At 50.5% G+C, this 15,476-nt stretch overlaps 1 protein-coding gene across 1 annotated transcript; it reads left to right on the top strand.

Annotated features, from left to right (window-relative positions):
- The first annotated feature begins 512 nt into the window (after positions 1-512).
- KRT82 (keratin 82) lies at positions 513-13,527 on the top strand. The gene is made up of 10 exons (XM_090275131.1): positions 513-917; positions 2,718-2,926; positions 5,289-5,349; positions 6,018-6,113; positions 6,472-6,636; positions 9,220-9,345; positions 10,831-11,051; positions 11,269-11,300; positions 11,799-12,035; positions 13,454-13,527. Exons 1-10 carry the CDS (start codon positions 513-515, stop codon positions 13,525-13,527), a joined length of 1,626 nt encoding a protein of 541 aa, XP_090131257.1.
- Positions 13,528-15,476: the final 1,949 nt, after the last annotated feature.

Raw genomic sequence — 15,476 nt, 5'->3', positions numbered from 1 at the left:
TCCCATGAAGGGCACTTGGGTCTGGAGCATCTGCAGAAACACATAAAAACAGCCTTGAGGATATAGAGCATCCTCAAACCTATCCAAATTGGCCTCTAATTCCAGGGCAGCCGGGGTATATAATTCATTGCCCCTCTCCTGAGAAATGGCATAAAGTCCCAACTCTCCTTTGCCTTGAGACTGAGCCTCTGAATGGGCCAAATGCATCTGTCTGGTTTGCCCCTTTAATCACCTCTGTAAATAAGGAAGGAGGACACCTGGGACTTTTATAGGACCACCAGCACTGACCATTGGCTCCTTTTCTCTGCTCTTTGCTACCCTAATTATCCATCTGGGTACTTAGAGCTGCCAATCTCCCAAGCCCATAAACCTGACTTAATGGTGATTGGGGGTTTGACCCAGCTCAACCCTCCATCCCCCTACCAGATAAAAGGGTGGGAGCTGAGCTGATGTGAAGCTCTCATCCCCTGTTCTCCCCACCAGGGCCCACCTCTCTGCCTCTCTCTCCTGCCATGTCGTGCCGATCCTTCCAGCAGGGCTCCAGATGTGGCAGACGGAGCTTTAGCTCCTGCTCAGCTGTCCTTCCCCAGGTGGTCACCCACTATGCAGTGAGCAAGGGGTCATGCCGGCCTGGGAGCGGTGGGGGCTTCCGCCTCCTGGGCTGCCTTGGCTCACGGAGTCTGTGCAACGTGGGCTTCGGGAGGCCCCAGGTCGCTTCCAGGTGTGGCCTTCCTGGTTTTGGATACCGAGTGGGGGCCATCTGTGGGCCTTCTGCCTGTATCACCCCTGTCACCGTCAATGAGAGCCTACTGGTCCCTCTAGAGCTGGAAATTGACCCGACTGTGCAGAGTGTGAAGATGGACGAGAAGGAGCAGATCAAGTGCCTTAATAACCGCTTTGCATCCTTCATCAACAAGGTAAGAAATCCAAGACCATAGGATTCAGAGAACTCTTTGTATCTGGTCTGGGGGGGGGGGGGTGGCAGGCAGAAAAAGACTGACCATAAGAAGCCACAGTTCATTTATTGGCCTCTTCTGTACTCCACAACTACTAATCATTGAAAGCTGGTTAGATCAAGGTCACCATGAAACATTTGTATTCGCTGATCCTTTGATTTTAGCATGTCATCTCTCTCTGGATACTGTATTATCTGAGAAAATTACCAAGGTTGCCTTAGGTCAGACAACAAGAGGAATTTCCACAGTAATGACAGATACTGAAAGGAACAACCTAAGAGGACTTCTTGCTGAGGCTTTAGCAATAGAGCTGCTTTCTAAGTGCTGAGCTGGGGCCAGACCTTTGAGTGTGGAGGTGGGAATGGGCACCGTAATCTCAGAATTTGCCATCAGGTTAGGCCTGTGATGAGAAGAAGGTGCAGCAATAAGAGCTAGGGATGAAGGTGTTGTGACCAAAGTCTTATATCTGTCAAGCCCAGAACCACAACTCTGAAAGCCTTTGGGAAAGCGTGGCATGGTGCCTTTGGAAGGCACTGAACTGGCCCATCACTCTCAGCTGCCCTACACCCTAGAAAGGCTCTCGGGGGTCAGAACCCATGCCAAGGTCTGAACAGGCATTTCTAGTGACTGCAAGGTTTACGGCAAAGGGTCTTAGGCTGGAAATCAGGAGAGCTGTTGGCTCTAGGCCTGAGGGCCTATGCAAACCATTCACCTCCCCGCCTCAGGGAAGGTGGGGAGAAGTAGGGGGATGATGGTGGGGGAACTAGAGGAGGTAATACATGCAAAAGCCTTCCAAAAAGGAACTTGTTCTAGTAAATGGGAACTGTCACACAGTTTAATTTTGAATATTTACAAGTTCCGGCTGTAAGCTCATTCTAACATGGGCCATGGCTGTCCACAGAATCACCCCACCCCCACCCCCCGCACACACACTGTGAGGCTGGAAGCCTCCTGGGGATGTGGCTGTTGACCAGAAGTAGGACAATGTTACTTCCTCTACAGTTCTTCTGGGAGACAATACACAAAGGAAAAATCCCGGAGTGAGAACTGGACACCATGTTCCCTCTGCCAATGGCTAGCTGGGTGACCATGGTCAGCTCACTCAGCTTCTCCTAACCTAGGTTTCCAAACCACAGAAATGGAGAAGGTGGGCCAGCAGCTCTCCACGTTACTGTGCCAGGGACTCATTTTGGATGTAGCCGTGCAGGGTAGGGCAGAGTGAGTGCAAAGAACTTTAAGTCCTGGGACAGAGACTTTGATATGACCTTCTCCCCGACATGTCCCTGGACTGAAGAGAGCCCAACTACTCCCGGGTATAATGTCACCTGCTTACATGAGTATGAAGATCCGTAAAGTGCTTCCCATGCACAACCCAGAGTAGGAGCTTTAGGAAAGGAAATGAGGCTTAAAGGGATGGGATGGCCTGGATAAGGTAACAAGGCTGGTGTGAGGCAGGCAGGCAGGTCTGGAAGCAGGACCTGCCCCAGGCCTCGTGGGGCAGTGTTCTTTCCACTACAATGTGCAGCCCCTCGGTGGAAGGTGGGTCCTATAAGCTCCCCCAGGCAGGAGAGACACAGAGACGTAACTTCAGGTGCCCCTCTACACAGAGACCCAATCTGTAAACGTCAGCGTGTTGGCAGCTGCAGTGTGTCAGGAGAGAGAGAGCAGAAACAGATTCACTGCTCCCACCACCATTTACTCTCTCCAAGCCCCGGTCACCAGGGAACCTGCTGCCCAGTGACTTCCCATTCTTGGCTGCAGGTCCGGTTCCTGGAGCAGCAGAACAAGCTGCTGGAGACCAAGTGGAAGTTCATGCAGCAGCAGAGGTGTTGCCAGAGCAACATGGAGCCCATCTTTGAGGCCTACATCTGTAGCCTCCGGAGGCAGCTGGACTGCGTGGCCGGGGACCGGGTCAGGCTCGAGTCGGAGCTCTGCACCCTCCAGGATGCTCTGGAGGGCTACAAGAAAAAGTGAGTCTGCTCTGGCTTCACCCTGCCAGGGAGTCCAGGGCAAGCTACAGAAACAATCTGGGTCTTTCTTGGTCTCCCCATCTATAAAAAGTTTTAGGGAAACCTAAAACTTCATTCATGAGTTGGCAGAACAATTAGGTGGGGTGAGGCAGGCAGAGCATCTAGGATACTGCCCATCTGGCAAATGGTAGAAACTCCGAAATTGTGCATTTCATTTCCCTTCCCACCACCCTGCCCAGGGAAGACCATGGTCCTCTCTCTCAGTGTAAAACATGATCTTTCTCCTGCCATTTCTGGCATTCCAGGGCTCTGCTCCAAACCACCTATTCTGACCCATCTTCTACCAGTCCTTCGGCATTTCCTGAACTACATCTTATTCCTCAAATAGATCCCCAAACCCTCTCCCCTCTAAGCTTTTGCTCCCCCTGTTTTTCCTTCTGATAGATGCCCCCTCTCAGCCTCTCCTAGAACCACATCCAGGCTAATATACCCCACATTTCCTCTTACCCCCTGACTTCTGGCTTCCTGCCTCCTCCCGTCACAGAGGCAAGTCCTGACCCCTCCTCTCAATAGCAGGCCCTCTGTCTCCCTTGTCTCTGTCCCAGTCCTTTGTGAATGTTCTGTAGCCTGCTAGACTTGCAGCTCAAGCCTGATTCACAGCAGGAGATTGACAAGCACATGTTAATGAAGAGCTTGAAGGCTTGTAGATCCAGTGCTTATAAGAAGCAAGGCCCAGATAAATTGCCTAATGGTCCTATGTGGGTCTCTTCTGGGACCAGGAGCCCATAGAGCCCATGTTAGAGGCGGAAGGTGAAACAGACACATTTCCTTTAACAAGAAACAGTGTGAATTTACTGAGAGCAATAGCTCATAAGGGATGTGGGCCAATGGCGTAGAGCCACATGGGGGACACTTATGCTGCATGTCAACCACGTGCCTACTCATGGTTGATGGTGAAGGCTGACTCCTTCCCTCAAGATGCCCCAGCCCAGTAAGTGCAGACCTTCATGCACACACACCAACAGCTGCAAGGTGGTACAGGCCAAAGTGGAGAGGAATCCTGAGAAAGTGTGAAAGCAGAAGGAGCCTAGGAATGCATCCCGGGGGAGGTGCCATTTGCTCAGGGCCTCGAAGAATATGTTTCATTTCAGTTACTTCTCAGAAAAGAGGAGTCCAGAGTAGACCCTGGAAAAGAAGGCATAGGAGCAGGCGACAAAGAAGGGCCAGAGAGTGCCAAATTAGAGGAGACAACTCCAGCAGATTATGACAGGCAAGTTGTGACAACCCTCTCAGCAGGAGCCATGCCTTTCCCAGGGGTAAGACACACAAAGGTCAAGAGACATGGCTTGCAACTCAAGATGAGGACTCTGGATTTTTAAAACAGGACAGTAGGCAGGGGATGAGATCAGATGGTATTTTAACAAGAATAGCCAGCACTTAAATAGTGCATGCCCCATGCCAGACTTGGTGCTTCACAGATATTAACTCACATGATACATTAACTCACAATAGCCCTGTGAGGCAGGACCAGTGTTATCCTCATTCTACAGATGATGAAACTGCAGCACAGAGAAGGCAAGTCACAGTCACACAACTAGCACTTGACTCTGCCAGGATTCGAACCCAGGGCATAAGCTCCCACATCCAGGGCCCATGTTGCAATAGAGTTCCGGGGGAAAAGGAAGGATGGGCGTCAGGAAGCACAGTGAAGCCTTTAATGGATCAATGTTGCTCTTCAAACTGAGTCATTCTGGCCATACTGAACCTCTTGACCCTGATTCCATTGCCTTGGGGGGCAGTGAGTGGGCGAGGGCCTAGGAGGAAATACCTGGGCTGTGTCTGTGGGTCTGGTAAAGTGAGTAATTGCTACCTCTGCAACTGAGCTGCAGGTAGGGGCCAGGCTCAGGACTCTGGTGAGGAGGGCATGGGGGTCCACTGGGATATCAGGGACTACAGCCAACTCTCAGAACAACACAATTCATAGACAGCTATGCCAGCAACAGGCAGCCAGCTTTTTACCACCTTCACATAGGAAATGATCAGATAAAATGGGCTTCCTTAGCAACAAGAAAGAATTAAGTTAGCCTTATGAAGGACTTCCCAGAGGATGATTCATCACAGCAACAGGCTAATGGGGAGTGGGGTAAACTGGCAAAGTAGCTAATGAAAGACTATGATAATAATCACCTCTCTTGACTGTCTGGATCAGCTAGGGGTGTCCAGAGATAGGAGATGGACCTAGGGCATTCAGTCAGTGAGACGCAGATTTGCCCTCAAAGGTCCCTTCCCTCAGGTGTGATACCAACGTCCCTTGCAAAGCCTACAAGTTGACTAAAACCTTTTTTCCTACCCATTCCACCAGATATGAAGAGGAGCTGTCCCTGCGGTCCTGTTCAGAAAATGAGTTTGTTACCTTAAAGAAGGTGAGGGAGAAGGCACAGAGAGGGATAGAGCCCCTTCAGCAGACCCGGTGGCCTCGGAACACTCAACACCGGCACTGTGTCCAAATGAGTCTGCAGCCCACTCACATGCAGAAGGGTCTCTCACTCCCGGGGCCCCAGTGCCAGCCCGAGTGACCCTGAGAAAGAGCAGGGTTGGCATCCCCCACTCCTCACTAAGTGCTTGACTGGGACGCCACCTCCCAATTCACAGGGACCAGAGCTGGTTAGGGTTGTGTCTACACCTGCCCAAGAAGCTGCAGATGTAACTAATGCCAAATCAGAATCAAAACAAAAACTCTGACTCAAACCCCAAAAGCTGAAAACCATTGCCATGATTTCCCAGACAGATAGCTTAGTAGCTTCTGGCCCGAGCCCCACACAGTGAGCTCTGAGAAGCTGCTTTCAAGGCTCCTTTACACCTTGTTCCTTTAGCTCCTTCCCCAACAAGGTGCCAGGCCCAGGCATGCAGTACATCCATCCTTGGCTTTGTGATCCCTTCACTTTCACATGGGCTTAAGTGAGAAAAGATGGGTCTCACACCTGCCACCTGCCACTTGCCACCAGCTTGCTGAGAGTGGTCCAGCAGATGGACGGGGGGCCCTTCCATGTTCCCTCAGTCCCAGGTTATAGTCTCAATGCTCTATTCACAGGATGTGGATACAGCCTTCCTGATGAAGGCTGACCTGGAGACCAACGTGGAGGCTCTGGTCCAGGAGATTGACTTCCTGAAAGGCCTGTATGAGGAGGTACCTGCAGCCACATTGCCTACAAGTGGTAGATTAGGGGCCAGTTCTGTGAGGACCGTGGGGCGGGAAAGCTCCAGCCCAGTGAGCATGTTTCAGGATAAGCAGACTGAAACATGAGCATGTGAAGAACTCAGCATGGGACAGCTGGTTCTCAGGCAGTGAGACCCCCAGAACTCAGATGGTCCAGACCTTGGTTCTTGGGTGTCTGTGTGACTCGAGTGGAGACAGGGAGCAGGTTGGTAATTGAAGGCCTGGGACAGCCATAGCAACATCCTGTGCAAAGCTGCTATGGGAAAGTCAAAGCAGGTTCTGCCCCTTTATTCTCAAAGAGCTCACCCATCCTCACCCAACCCCCCAGGAGATCTGCCTGCTCCAGTCTCAGATCTCAGAGACCTCGGTCATTGTGAAGATGGACAACAGCCGGGTGCTGGACGTGGACGGCATCATTGCCGAGATCAAGGCCCAGTATGATGAAATCGCCAGCCGTAGCAAAGCTGAGGCGGAGGCCTGGTACCAGTGCCGGGTGAGGCCCAGGTTGGGGAGGGAGCCCCGGATCCACTTCCTCAGAGAGTGCGTGAGAAGATAAGGAGAAAGTCGTGCCATGGCACAGAGACAGGGAACCCCAAAACCTAAGTCCCTCATATTTCTGCCAAGCCCCTAGCCAGGTGTCTGTGGAGCATGTGGGAGCAGACCCTACAGACAACCCAGGCCTACCATCACAGTGCCAGGTTGCCCCAGCTTTATTTACCCACAGACTCCCTTGACGTGAATTCAAGAAATATTAATTGGCAATGATGGCAAAGAGGGCTCTGGGCTTCAAGGTATCAGGGAAGGCTAATGGCATGGAGTGGTTACTAATAGTAAAGCAGAAAGTGATTAATGTGGCTCCAGATTTAGGTAATTAGGGGCTTGCTGTAAGGGCAGTTTGTGTCCCCAAGGGCAATTTGATTGAACAGATATTATTTCAGTCTTACCTTCCCTATCTGTGAAAGGCATGACATACCCATTCATCCGTTCACTCATTAGTTTATTCATTCAACAACTGTTTCCTGAGCATCCATAATGTGCCAGGCACTGTTGTAGATGCTGGATTCTGGCAGGGAACAAAACAGACAGCAATCCATGCCTTCATGTCACTTTCATTCTAGAGGCTGGGGCAGAGGAGGGACAGATAGCAAACAAGACAAATAAGTACATATATGTTAGATGTGGATGGGTGCTATGGGGAAAATGAATCAGTGTGAAGCGTAGGGAGTGTTGTGGAAATATGGTTTTAGAAAAGGTAGCCAAGGAAGGATGGTTTTACTGAGGTGTGTGGCACCACCAGGGCACAAAGTGACAGACCCCCCTGTGCTCAAGGAGATTACAGTCCATGGGGAGAGACATGTGTAACCAACCAAATAGAAAAGCAAGGTAGCATGAAGTTCCTAGAAAGGGAGAGGCACCAGCATTTGATCTGGCTCTTGAAGGCCAAGCACAATTTCCATAAGCACAGCGGGGGGGGGGGGGGGGGCAGTGTCCGGCTGAGGAGCAGCAGGAGCCAGGATGCTTCACATGAGAGTGAGGCTCCCAGTGTGAAGGACCATGAAGGAGATGGGGCTGGAGGGGGAGCATGGATCCAGAGTGCAGCAAATCTGTGGAGCTGTGCTAAGTACTTTGGACTTGTTTTCTGAAGGCAATGGGTACCACTGCCCAGAGAATGTCCCAAGTGATGTTCTGCCCATTTTCTGGAGATTCGTGGTGATCAAAGGTTCAAACCCTTGGCCTCAAGTAAGTTCCCAGGGATTCCATTGCCCATTCACACCAGGTTTCAGCCTGGCTGGTTCCTCCTCCAGCTGCTCTCCTGGGCTGCCCATCAGTCAAGTGGGCTCAGAGGAATCAATCTCAGTTTCCCATCCTTCTAAGTCAGAACCAGCAAGACAACTCTATTATTTAAATATTGTATTCAGCTGTGAGAACCAGAAAAAAAAATTAATTAGTTAAAACAAATTTGGTTTTTACATTTTTCTCAAATAACTTGAAATACAGAAATAGACTACCCACAATGACCCAAGGGGTCTATATCACCATCCGGAACACACACTCCTTCTAGCTTTCTATTCTGCCATCCTAACATTTCTTTAATCTTCATGGTTGCCTCCTGTCTCAAGACAGCTGTCATACCACCAATATTACATGCTCATTCCAGGCAGAAAGAAGCACAGAGGGCAAAAATTAAAAAAAAATAAAAAAACATGCCAACTGAGTCATCCCCCACTTCAAAGAACTTTCCTGGAAACCCTACCCAGCAAGGGCTATAGATCTCATTGATAACAAGGCTGAGCAATATTTTATTATCTGGGCTCAAAAAGAGAGTTCTGTTTAAGAAGAGGAGAGTAGATATTAATTAGGCAACTATAAGCTTTCCCACAATAACCAAATACCCAAAGGGCCAAAGAGAGGGATTTGCATTTATCTCTTTGTTCTGCATTTTCTATGCAAAATGCTCCCATCCATTATGTGCAGAAAATCTAGTTGGCTAATTTTCAAACATCTATCAATGTAATCTATAACACATTATTCAGAAACTGGCTTCAGAGTTGCAAAGTTTTAAAAAGCATTCAGCCAAGGTAGAAAGTAACATTGCGCTTTGTTTTCAATTGCTTTGGACAAGAATATACAATGGTACTCACATGGGGGCAGACATGGTCTGTCCTCAGTCCTTGGTCTGTTAGGCACCCAAGACTGAGCACATAAACCCCTTCTGAGGTTCAGAGGGACATCTAAAAGGGGGGGGGGTGCTCAGAAGACCTTTGAGCTCTGGGGTGGAGAGAAAAGGACAAGACACGGAACAGCTAAACAGAGAGGAGGGAAGCTTGGAGGTTGAAGGAGAATTTAATAAGCATGAGTGTTCAGGGCTGAGAAGTAAGAAGGGACTAAGGAGAAGCCCAGGAAAGGACCCCCAAATTGACCAGAAATGGAAAGGAAATGGGGAGCGGAGGAAGTGTGTGTATCCAGGGAGCCCCTGAGTCAGGAAGTCATCGGAGGAGAGACTCGGGACAGGGAGAAAGGGGGCCAGGAGGTACCGCAGCAGGGCACCGGGGTTCTGACCTCCCAGTCCCGGCAGTACGAGGAGCTGCGGCGGACCTCTGGGAACCACTGTGATGACCTCCGCAACCACAGAAACGAGATCCTGGAAATGAGCAAGCTGATCCAGCGGCTGCAGCAAGAAATTGAGAACGTCAAAGCCCAGGTGAGGCCAGAGAGACCTTGTTCTGAGGGCTCATGCTCGGCTGACCCACCGTCTAGTCTGGTCGCGTGGGGCGGGTGCACCCTCCCTGGGAGTGCTGCTGAGGAGGGAACAAACTTACACTGCCTCCATCAAGAGGGCACAGCCCTTACTGCAGAAGAGCTGACCAATCTCAGGAGGAGCAGCCTTAGCAAACAGCGGGTCCCCAGCAGAGGCCAGGTGACCTATTGTCAAAGATGAAATAGCAAGGGTGCTTCAGTAGATGGGAGCATAGAAAAGATGGTCTCTGTGGTCCTTTCCAACCCAAAGACTCTATAATTTAATGATCCTCAAATTCAAGGTGACCCACTCTGTTCTCCTAGGCTAGTGAAGACCAGCCAGACACTTAAAATCTATTAGCCCTGAAGAAATTGTTCAGTGTGCCTAAGAGAAACTCGGATCTCCTTGAGGTGCTACAGACAGCAGAACTGGTACCACTCCCCCCCGGGGAATCACATGTTACAATCCTAGGATGAAACCCACAGCAGATTTAAATCTGCCATGACTGTGGGAAAACTCACAACACTTCTGACACCAGATGTGTGGGTTTTTCCCACACCAAGAAATTCTGCGATACCAATTGGATGTCTTACAACTCCATTCTAACACTGTCTACATGGAAACTGTGTCAGATCCCACAGGTTGAGGCTGTCCCACAAGTCCCATCAGACTGCCCCACTTGAGATGCCAATCACAAGTCCAGGCTGTCACCTGAGCTTCTGACCAATCTACTGTACCTGGGAACCCCCTCCTCAGTTTTGATTAATTTGCTAGAGCAGCTCACAGAACTCAGGAAAACAGTTTACTTGCTGAGTTTGTTATAAAAGGATCTGATAAAGGATACCAATGAGTGCAAACGGAAAGGATGTGGCAGGCAAGGTATGTGAGAAAGGGCATGGAGCTCCCAGGCTCTCCCTGAGCCCACCTCTATCTACCCCAACACCTCCACATGTTCACCAACCTGGAAGGTCCTGAACCCCAAACTTTGGAATTTTTATGGAGGCTCCCTTGTGCAGGCATGTTCTATCATTTTCAGCTCCCCTCCCCAGTCTGGAGGATGGAGGGTGGGACTGAAAATTCCAAGCCTCCAATCATGGCCTGGTCTTTCTGGTTACACACCCTGACCCAGGAGCCATCCAGAAGCCCACCCAGAGTCACTCATTAGAACAAAAGGCACTGCTGTCATTCAGGAAATTCCAAGAAATTTAGAAGCTCTGTGTCAAGAACAAGGGTCAAAGACCAAATATTAGAACAAAAGATGATCCCAGTGCTCTTATCACTTAGGAAATGACAAGGGTTTTAGGATCCCTGTGTCAGGAACAGGGGCAGATAATATATATATATACACACACACACACATATTCTATTATTTCATGTTCTCTCTGTTCTTCTGGGTCAGCCTAAGGCTCCCGGGACTCCCAATAATGCCTTCTGTGCCCTCTCCCGCAGCGCTGCAAACTGGAAGTTGCAGTGACCCAGGCGGAGCAGCAGGGCGAGGCAGCTGTCAGCGATGCCCGCTGCAAGCTGGCCGGGCTGGAGGCCGCCCTGCAGAAGGCCAAGCAGGACATGGCCTGCCTGCTCAAGGAGTACCAGGAGGTGATGAACTCCAAGCTGGGCCTGGACATCGAGATCGCCACCTACAGGCGCCTGCTGGAGGGCGAGGAGCACAGGTGAGTCAAGGATGGGCCCCAGGTGTGGATGCTGTCCTGCCCTCCGTTGCTGCTGCTATAGCCCATCCCGCAGTCACAGAAAATTCAGAACAGCCCAGAGTCTGAAGGCCCTCCTCATGAACATGGTCTGTGGTGCAGGCAGGTGAAGGGAGTGCCAGGTGCTTATTGGGCTTGTCTTCTTTGATGCAGTTACTTTGTGTCTTTTTCCTCTCCCCAGGCTGTGTGAAGGCATTGGGCCTGTGAATATCTGTGAGTAGACGCATACTCCCCAAGGGCTCTGGGGTCTTGGGGGTGGCCAACCTAACATAGACTACAGCACTCCTGCCCAGACTTCAGCATGCCTCCCCACCCCAAAGGAGGATTCTGTCTGCCAGGAGCTCCTGGACAGAGGGAGAAGCTTGCCTGCAGGGCTACATAAGTCTTTGGGAGTCAGAATGAGGAGCAGGTCTGCAGCGTGCTTCCAGGTTTCAGACCCAGAAGCTGCAAGAAACCCTACTGACTGGGGATGCTTTTCTGGAGAAAGGATTTGAAGCAGGCTCAGACAAGTAGTAAGAGAGAGAGTGAAGCCAAGGCTCTAGGAATAGAGGAGAGGCATGTGGGGAACTTTTAAGCACTTTGTGGCTGGAGTGGGAATTGGTAACTGAGGTGAGGGGCTCCTTAGAGGTGAGTGGCAGCAGGTGGGGGGTATGGCCTGACTGACAGAGCCACACAGTGCAGGGCCCTGAGCATTCTTTCCTATTCCTGCAGCCGTGAGCAGCTCAAAAGGCGCCGTCTTGTATGAGCCATGTGTGGTCAGCACGCCCTTGTTGAGGACCGAGTTCTGCTCAGGGGGCACCAGTGTCCTCAAGAGCAGTGGGGGCTGCAGCGTGGTGGGCACCAGTGAACTCTACATCCCCTGCGAGCCCCAGGGGCTCCTGAGCAGCTCAAGTGGGCAGAGCTCCAGCATGAAGCCAGGGGCTGGGGGCGGCTCCTCCTGCCACAAATGTTAGCATTGTTTCATAGGCTGGGAGTCCAGGGCACAGGGCACTAGCCCCTGGCCTGGATGCTGCCCATGCTTACTAGGGCAGAAGGCCAGGAGATTACAAAACCCCACCTTCCTATACTGACCTCAGGTTTCTCTTGGGTGTTCACTGGGAGACATTCCTTGGGTCCATCCTATCTTCTAGAGCCACTTTTCACTTAGCTGTGTGCAGACCCTGAGCTAGGCCCTTGGGGTGGGGATAGGGTGCAAAGTAAGAGAATGCATCACCCATGCCCCCATGTGTGGCCAAGAGAATGGCAACAACCCCCACCACTTCTCTTCCGGAGGAGAAAGTCGACTGGGCACATCACAGTTCTGCTTTGTGGATTAAATCCTGGAAGTTTCCCCACACAGCAGCCTCCCCCAACCCTTGGAGCTTCCCTAATGCCCTTACCTCTGATTCTCACACACCTAAGAAAAATGAACTTCTTTTAACACCCACCTAAAACACGCACTATTGCAAATGCCAAAAGGAGACATTCCGAAATCCCATTCTGAATTCCAAAGGCAAGGTCCGGGATTTGGGAATCACTCAGGATCTGTCCACAGTCCTTTCAGTGAACACAGGATCAACAGGTGGCCTTTGTGCAGTAGATTGACCTGCTCAGATGTGTTGAATTCACACTATGAAAATGCATCCTTTTCCTGAGCTCATACGGCTGCTGATGGTGCAGACATGCCTAGAACAAAGGCAAGGGGACATGGAATATTTACTTCACAGAGGGACAGTCAAGAGCTGACATTATTTGCTGAAAGGAATCAAGCCCCACCCCCACCTTCTGTACATAGCCACCTGGTTCCTACTCCCTCTCCCTTTACTTCCTCTTGTTTCGGGTCAGATACCAATGTGTTTTCCTGGCAACAGCAATGTGAGGCTACCCCTCTTGGAGGCTCTAGCTCTGGGGCTGCCAGGGAGGAGGAGGAGGTGGTGAGCTGGCCCCATCCCCTGAGAGGCCCTGCCCCTGGCCCTGCACCTGCAGAAGCCCCACCGACCCAAGCATCCACTGTGCCAAGAGCCTCTGGGTTTGTCTGTTCCCAATAAACTGTTCGCAGGTTACAAGAATCAGGATTATTCTGTCTGCTCTGTGGGGTGTGAAGTGAGGGAACCTCCTCTAAGGGGGAACAAATAAACAGCCTTTGTGTGCTTAAAGCTGGGGAACTTGGGGTGGAAATGAAGGCTATTATACAAATGGGAAAACTACACATGAACAATTCACAAGCAGCCTGTGGAATAAATGTGGACCCATACAAATTTCATTTAAAAACTGCACATAGCATACAAGTCACTTGCCACATTAAAAATCACATGCCTAGTGCAATCAGGTCCCCTCACCATGTGGGCCCCTGCACATGAGGCCCCCGTCCTGTCTATACTTATCAGGCTCCAAGGCCTGGGGCGAGGCCATCCTGGACCCGCCTCGATGCATGACGTTCCTGGCCGAGGGAAAGCAGTGAAGATGGGTGACAGCCCAGCCAGGAAGCAGGATCCTCTAGTCTCCTCTCTCTCCTTAGGGATCCCCAAGGTCTGGAAGTGAGACTTGGTAGCAACAGTTTCACCCTCTGTGGGGCCCAATACCTTCCCTGTCATTGAGGGGGGAGGTGTTGATTCCTCCAAACAATGCCCCGCCACGAATCCCCCCTGCCGCTCCCTGCCCTGAGTCTTGAGGCACAGCTCCCCTTTCCCCACAGCCCCACACAGAGCATGTGCTCTGTGCTGAGCCCTGCACGAGAAGCTGGTAGGACCAAGGTGACTAAGACACTGTCTGAACAGTGGAGGGACTGCCTCACAGAGGAGTCATGGATGAGAGCCAGGGAGTAGGACAGCAATGAGGAAAAGCAGCTCATGATTATGCCCAGCAGGGGGTCAGAGAGAGACGACAGAAAGGATTGTAAGGACAGAGTCTGAAGAAAAGTCTAGGTATCATACCCATGTGTAGAAAATTTCAAAGAACCCATCCACTTACTTCTTTCACTCAATATATATTTTCCAAGCACCTGCTGTGGGCCAGGCCATGCAGGGGATGGTGACACAGTGGTGAACAAGACAGTCCCAGTCAGGGCCAACCCACCCAGCAGGCACAGTAGACACAGTACGTAGAGCCCATTAGAGAGGGGCTATATACTGACTGGCGCAGCCATTTTGGAAAACAGTCTGGTAGTTTCTCAAATGTTAAAAACAAAGTTACCGTGTGACCCAGCAATTCCACTCCTATGTATATACACAAGAGAAATGAAAACACATGCGTGCACAAAAACGTGTATGTGGATGTTTGTAGCAACCCTATTCACAATAGCCAAAAGGTGGAAACCACCCAAATGTCCATCAACAGACATATGGATAATGAAAATGTGATATATTCATCCAATGGAATATTATTCAGTCATAAAAAGGAACGAAGTACTGATACCTGTTACAACATGGTGGAACATTAAAAACATTACGAAAGGTTTAAAAAGCCAGACAAAAATACCATATAGCATATGATTCCCTTCATAAGAAAGTCCAGAATATAGAAATCCATAGAGACAGAAAGCAGATTAGTGGTTGCTTAGGGCTGGAGAAAGGGAAAGATGGGGAGATGGGGTTGGGGAGGAGGTATGGGGTGATAACTAAAGGGGTTTTTTGAGGTTATGAAAATGTTCTACAATTGACAGTGATGATAACTGCACACATGAAGGAATATACTAAAATCACTGAGCTGTACATTTTAAATGAGTGAATTATATGGTATGGGAAATGTATCTCAATAATAAACAGCAGGGAATTCAGACCTGTAACAGGAAGTCACAGATGTGAGAATTGTTGTGAGGGGGGTTATATCTGAGGGTCCCACCTTAGTCACAGGCATTGGGAAGGTCCCCAGGAGGAGGGACAGTCAAGCTGGACCCTGAAGGAGAGCAGGACTTGAGGGAATGAAGCCAAAAGGCTGTGCCACATGGATAGATGGGCAACCGTGAGCCAGAGCGCACAGTGCCCGCCCCGTGGAAGTCTGTAATTCAGGGGCGCACATCCAGAACAATGGGGCTCTATAGCCTCAGTCCCCACTTGAATTTTTGTCACTCTGGACCTGGTGCTAGAGCCAGCTAAGCTCCTTGTTGATTAATATATCAAAGAGCTGAAAACTTCTAGGGATGCCCTGGTTGAGGAGATTCCAACAGACCACCCACCTCTATCCCATAGATGACTACCTGAAGCCCAGGAAACAGCCCACTGGAATAAAAGAGGAGAGGGAGGGCAGATTCCCTCATTGTCACTGAGAGGTGGGCTTGGGCCTGTGGACCATCCCTTTGGAACTTCCCATTCTGGAGCACCCAGGCCCCTGGGGAGGGGACGCAAGATTAAACTCAATCATGAAGGTGCCCCAGATCAGCCCTGGATATGAGCTCAGAGTCATGGGCACACC

This window comes from Furipterus horrens, unplaced genomic scaffold, assembly GCF_987537825.1.
Source record: "Furipterus horrens unplaced genomic scaffold, mFurHor1.1.pri manual_scaffold_4, whole genome shotgun sequence".
Taxonomy (NCBI): domain Eukaryota; kingdom Metazoa; phylum Chordata; class Mammalia; order Chiroptera; family Furipteridae; genus Furipterus; species Furipterus horrens.
The sequence above is the reverse complement of the archived record's forward strand: the minus strand, read 5'-3'. Positions and strand labels throughout refer to the sequence as shown.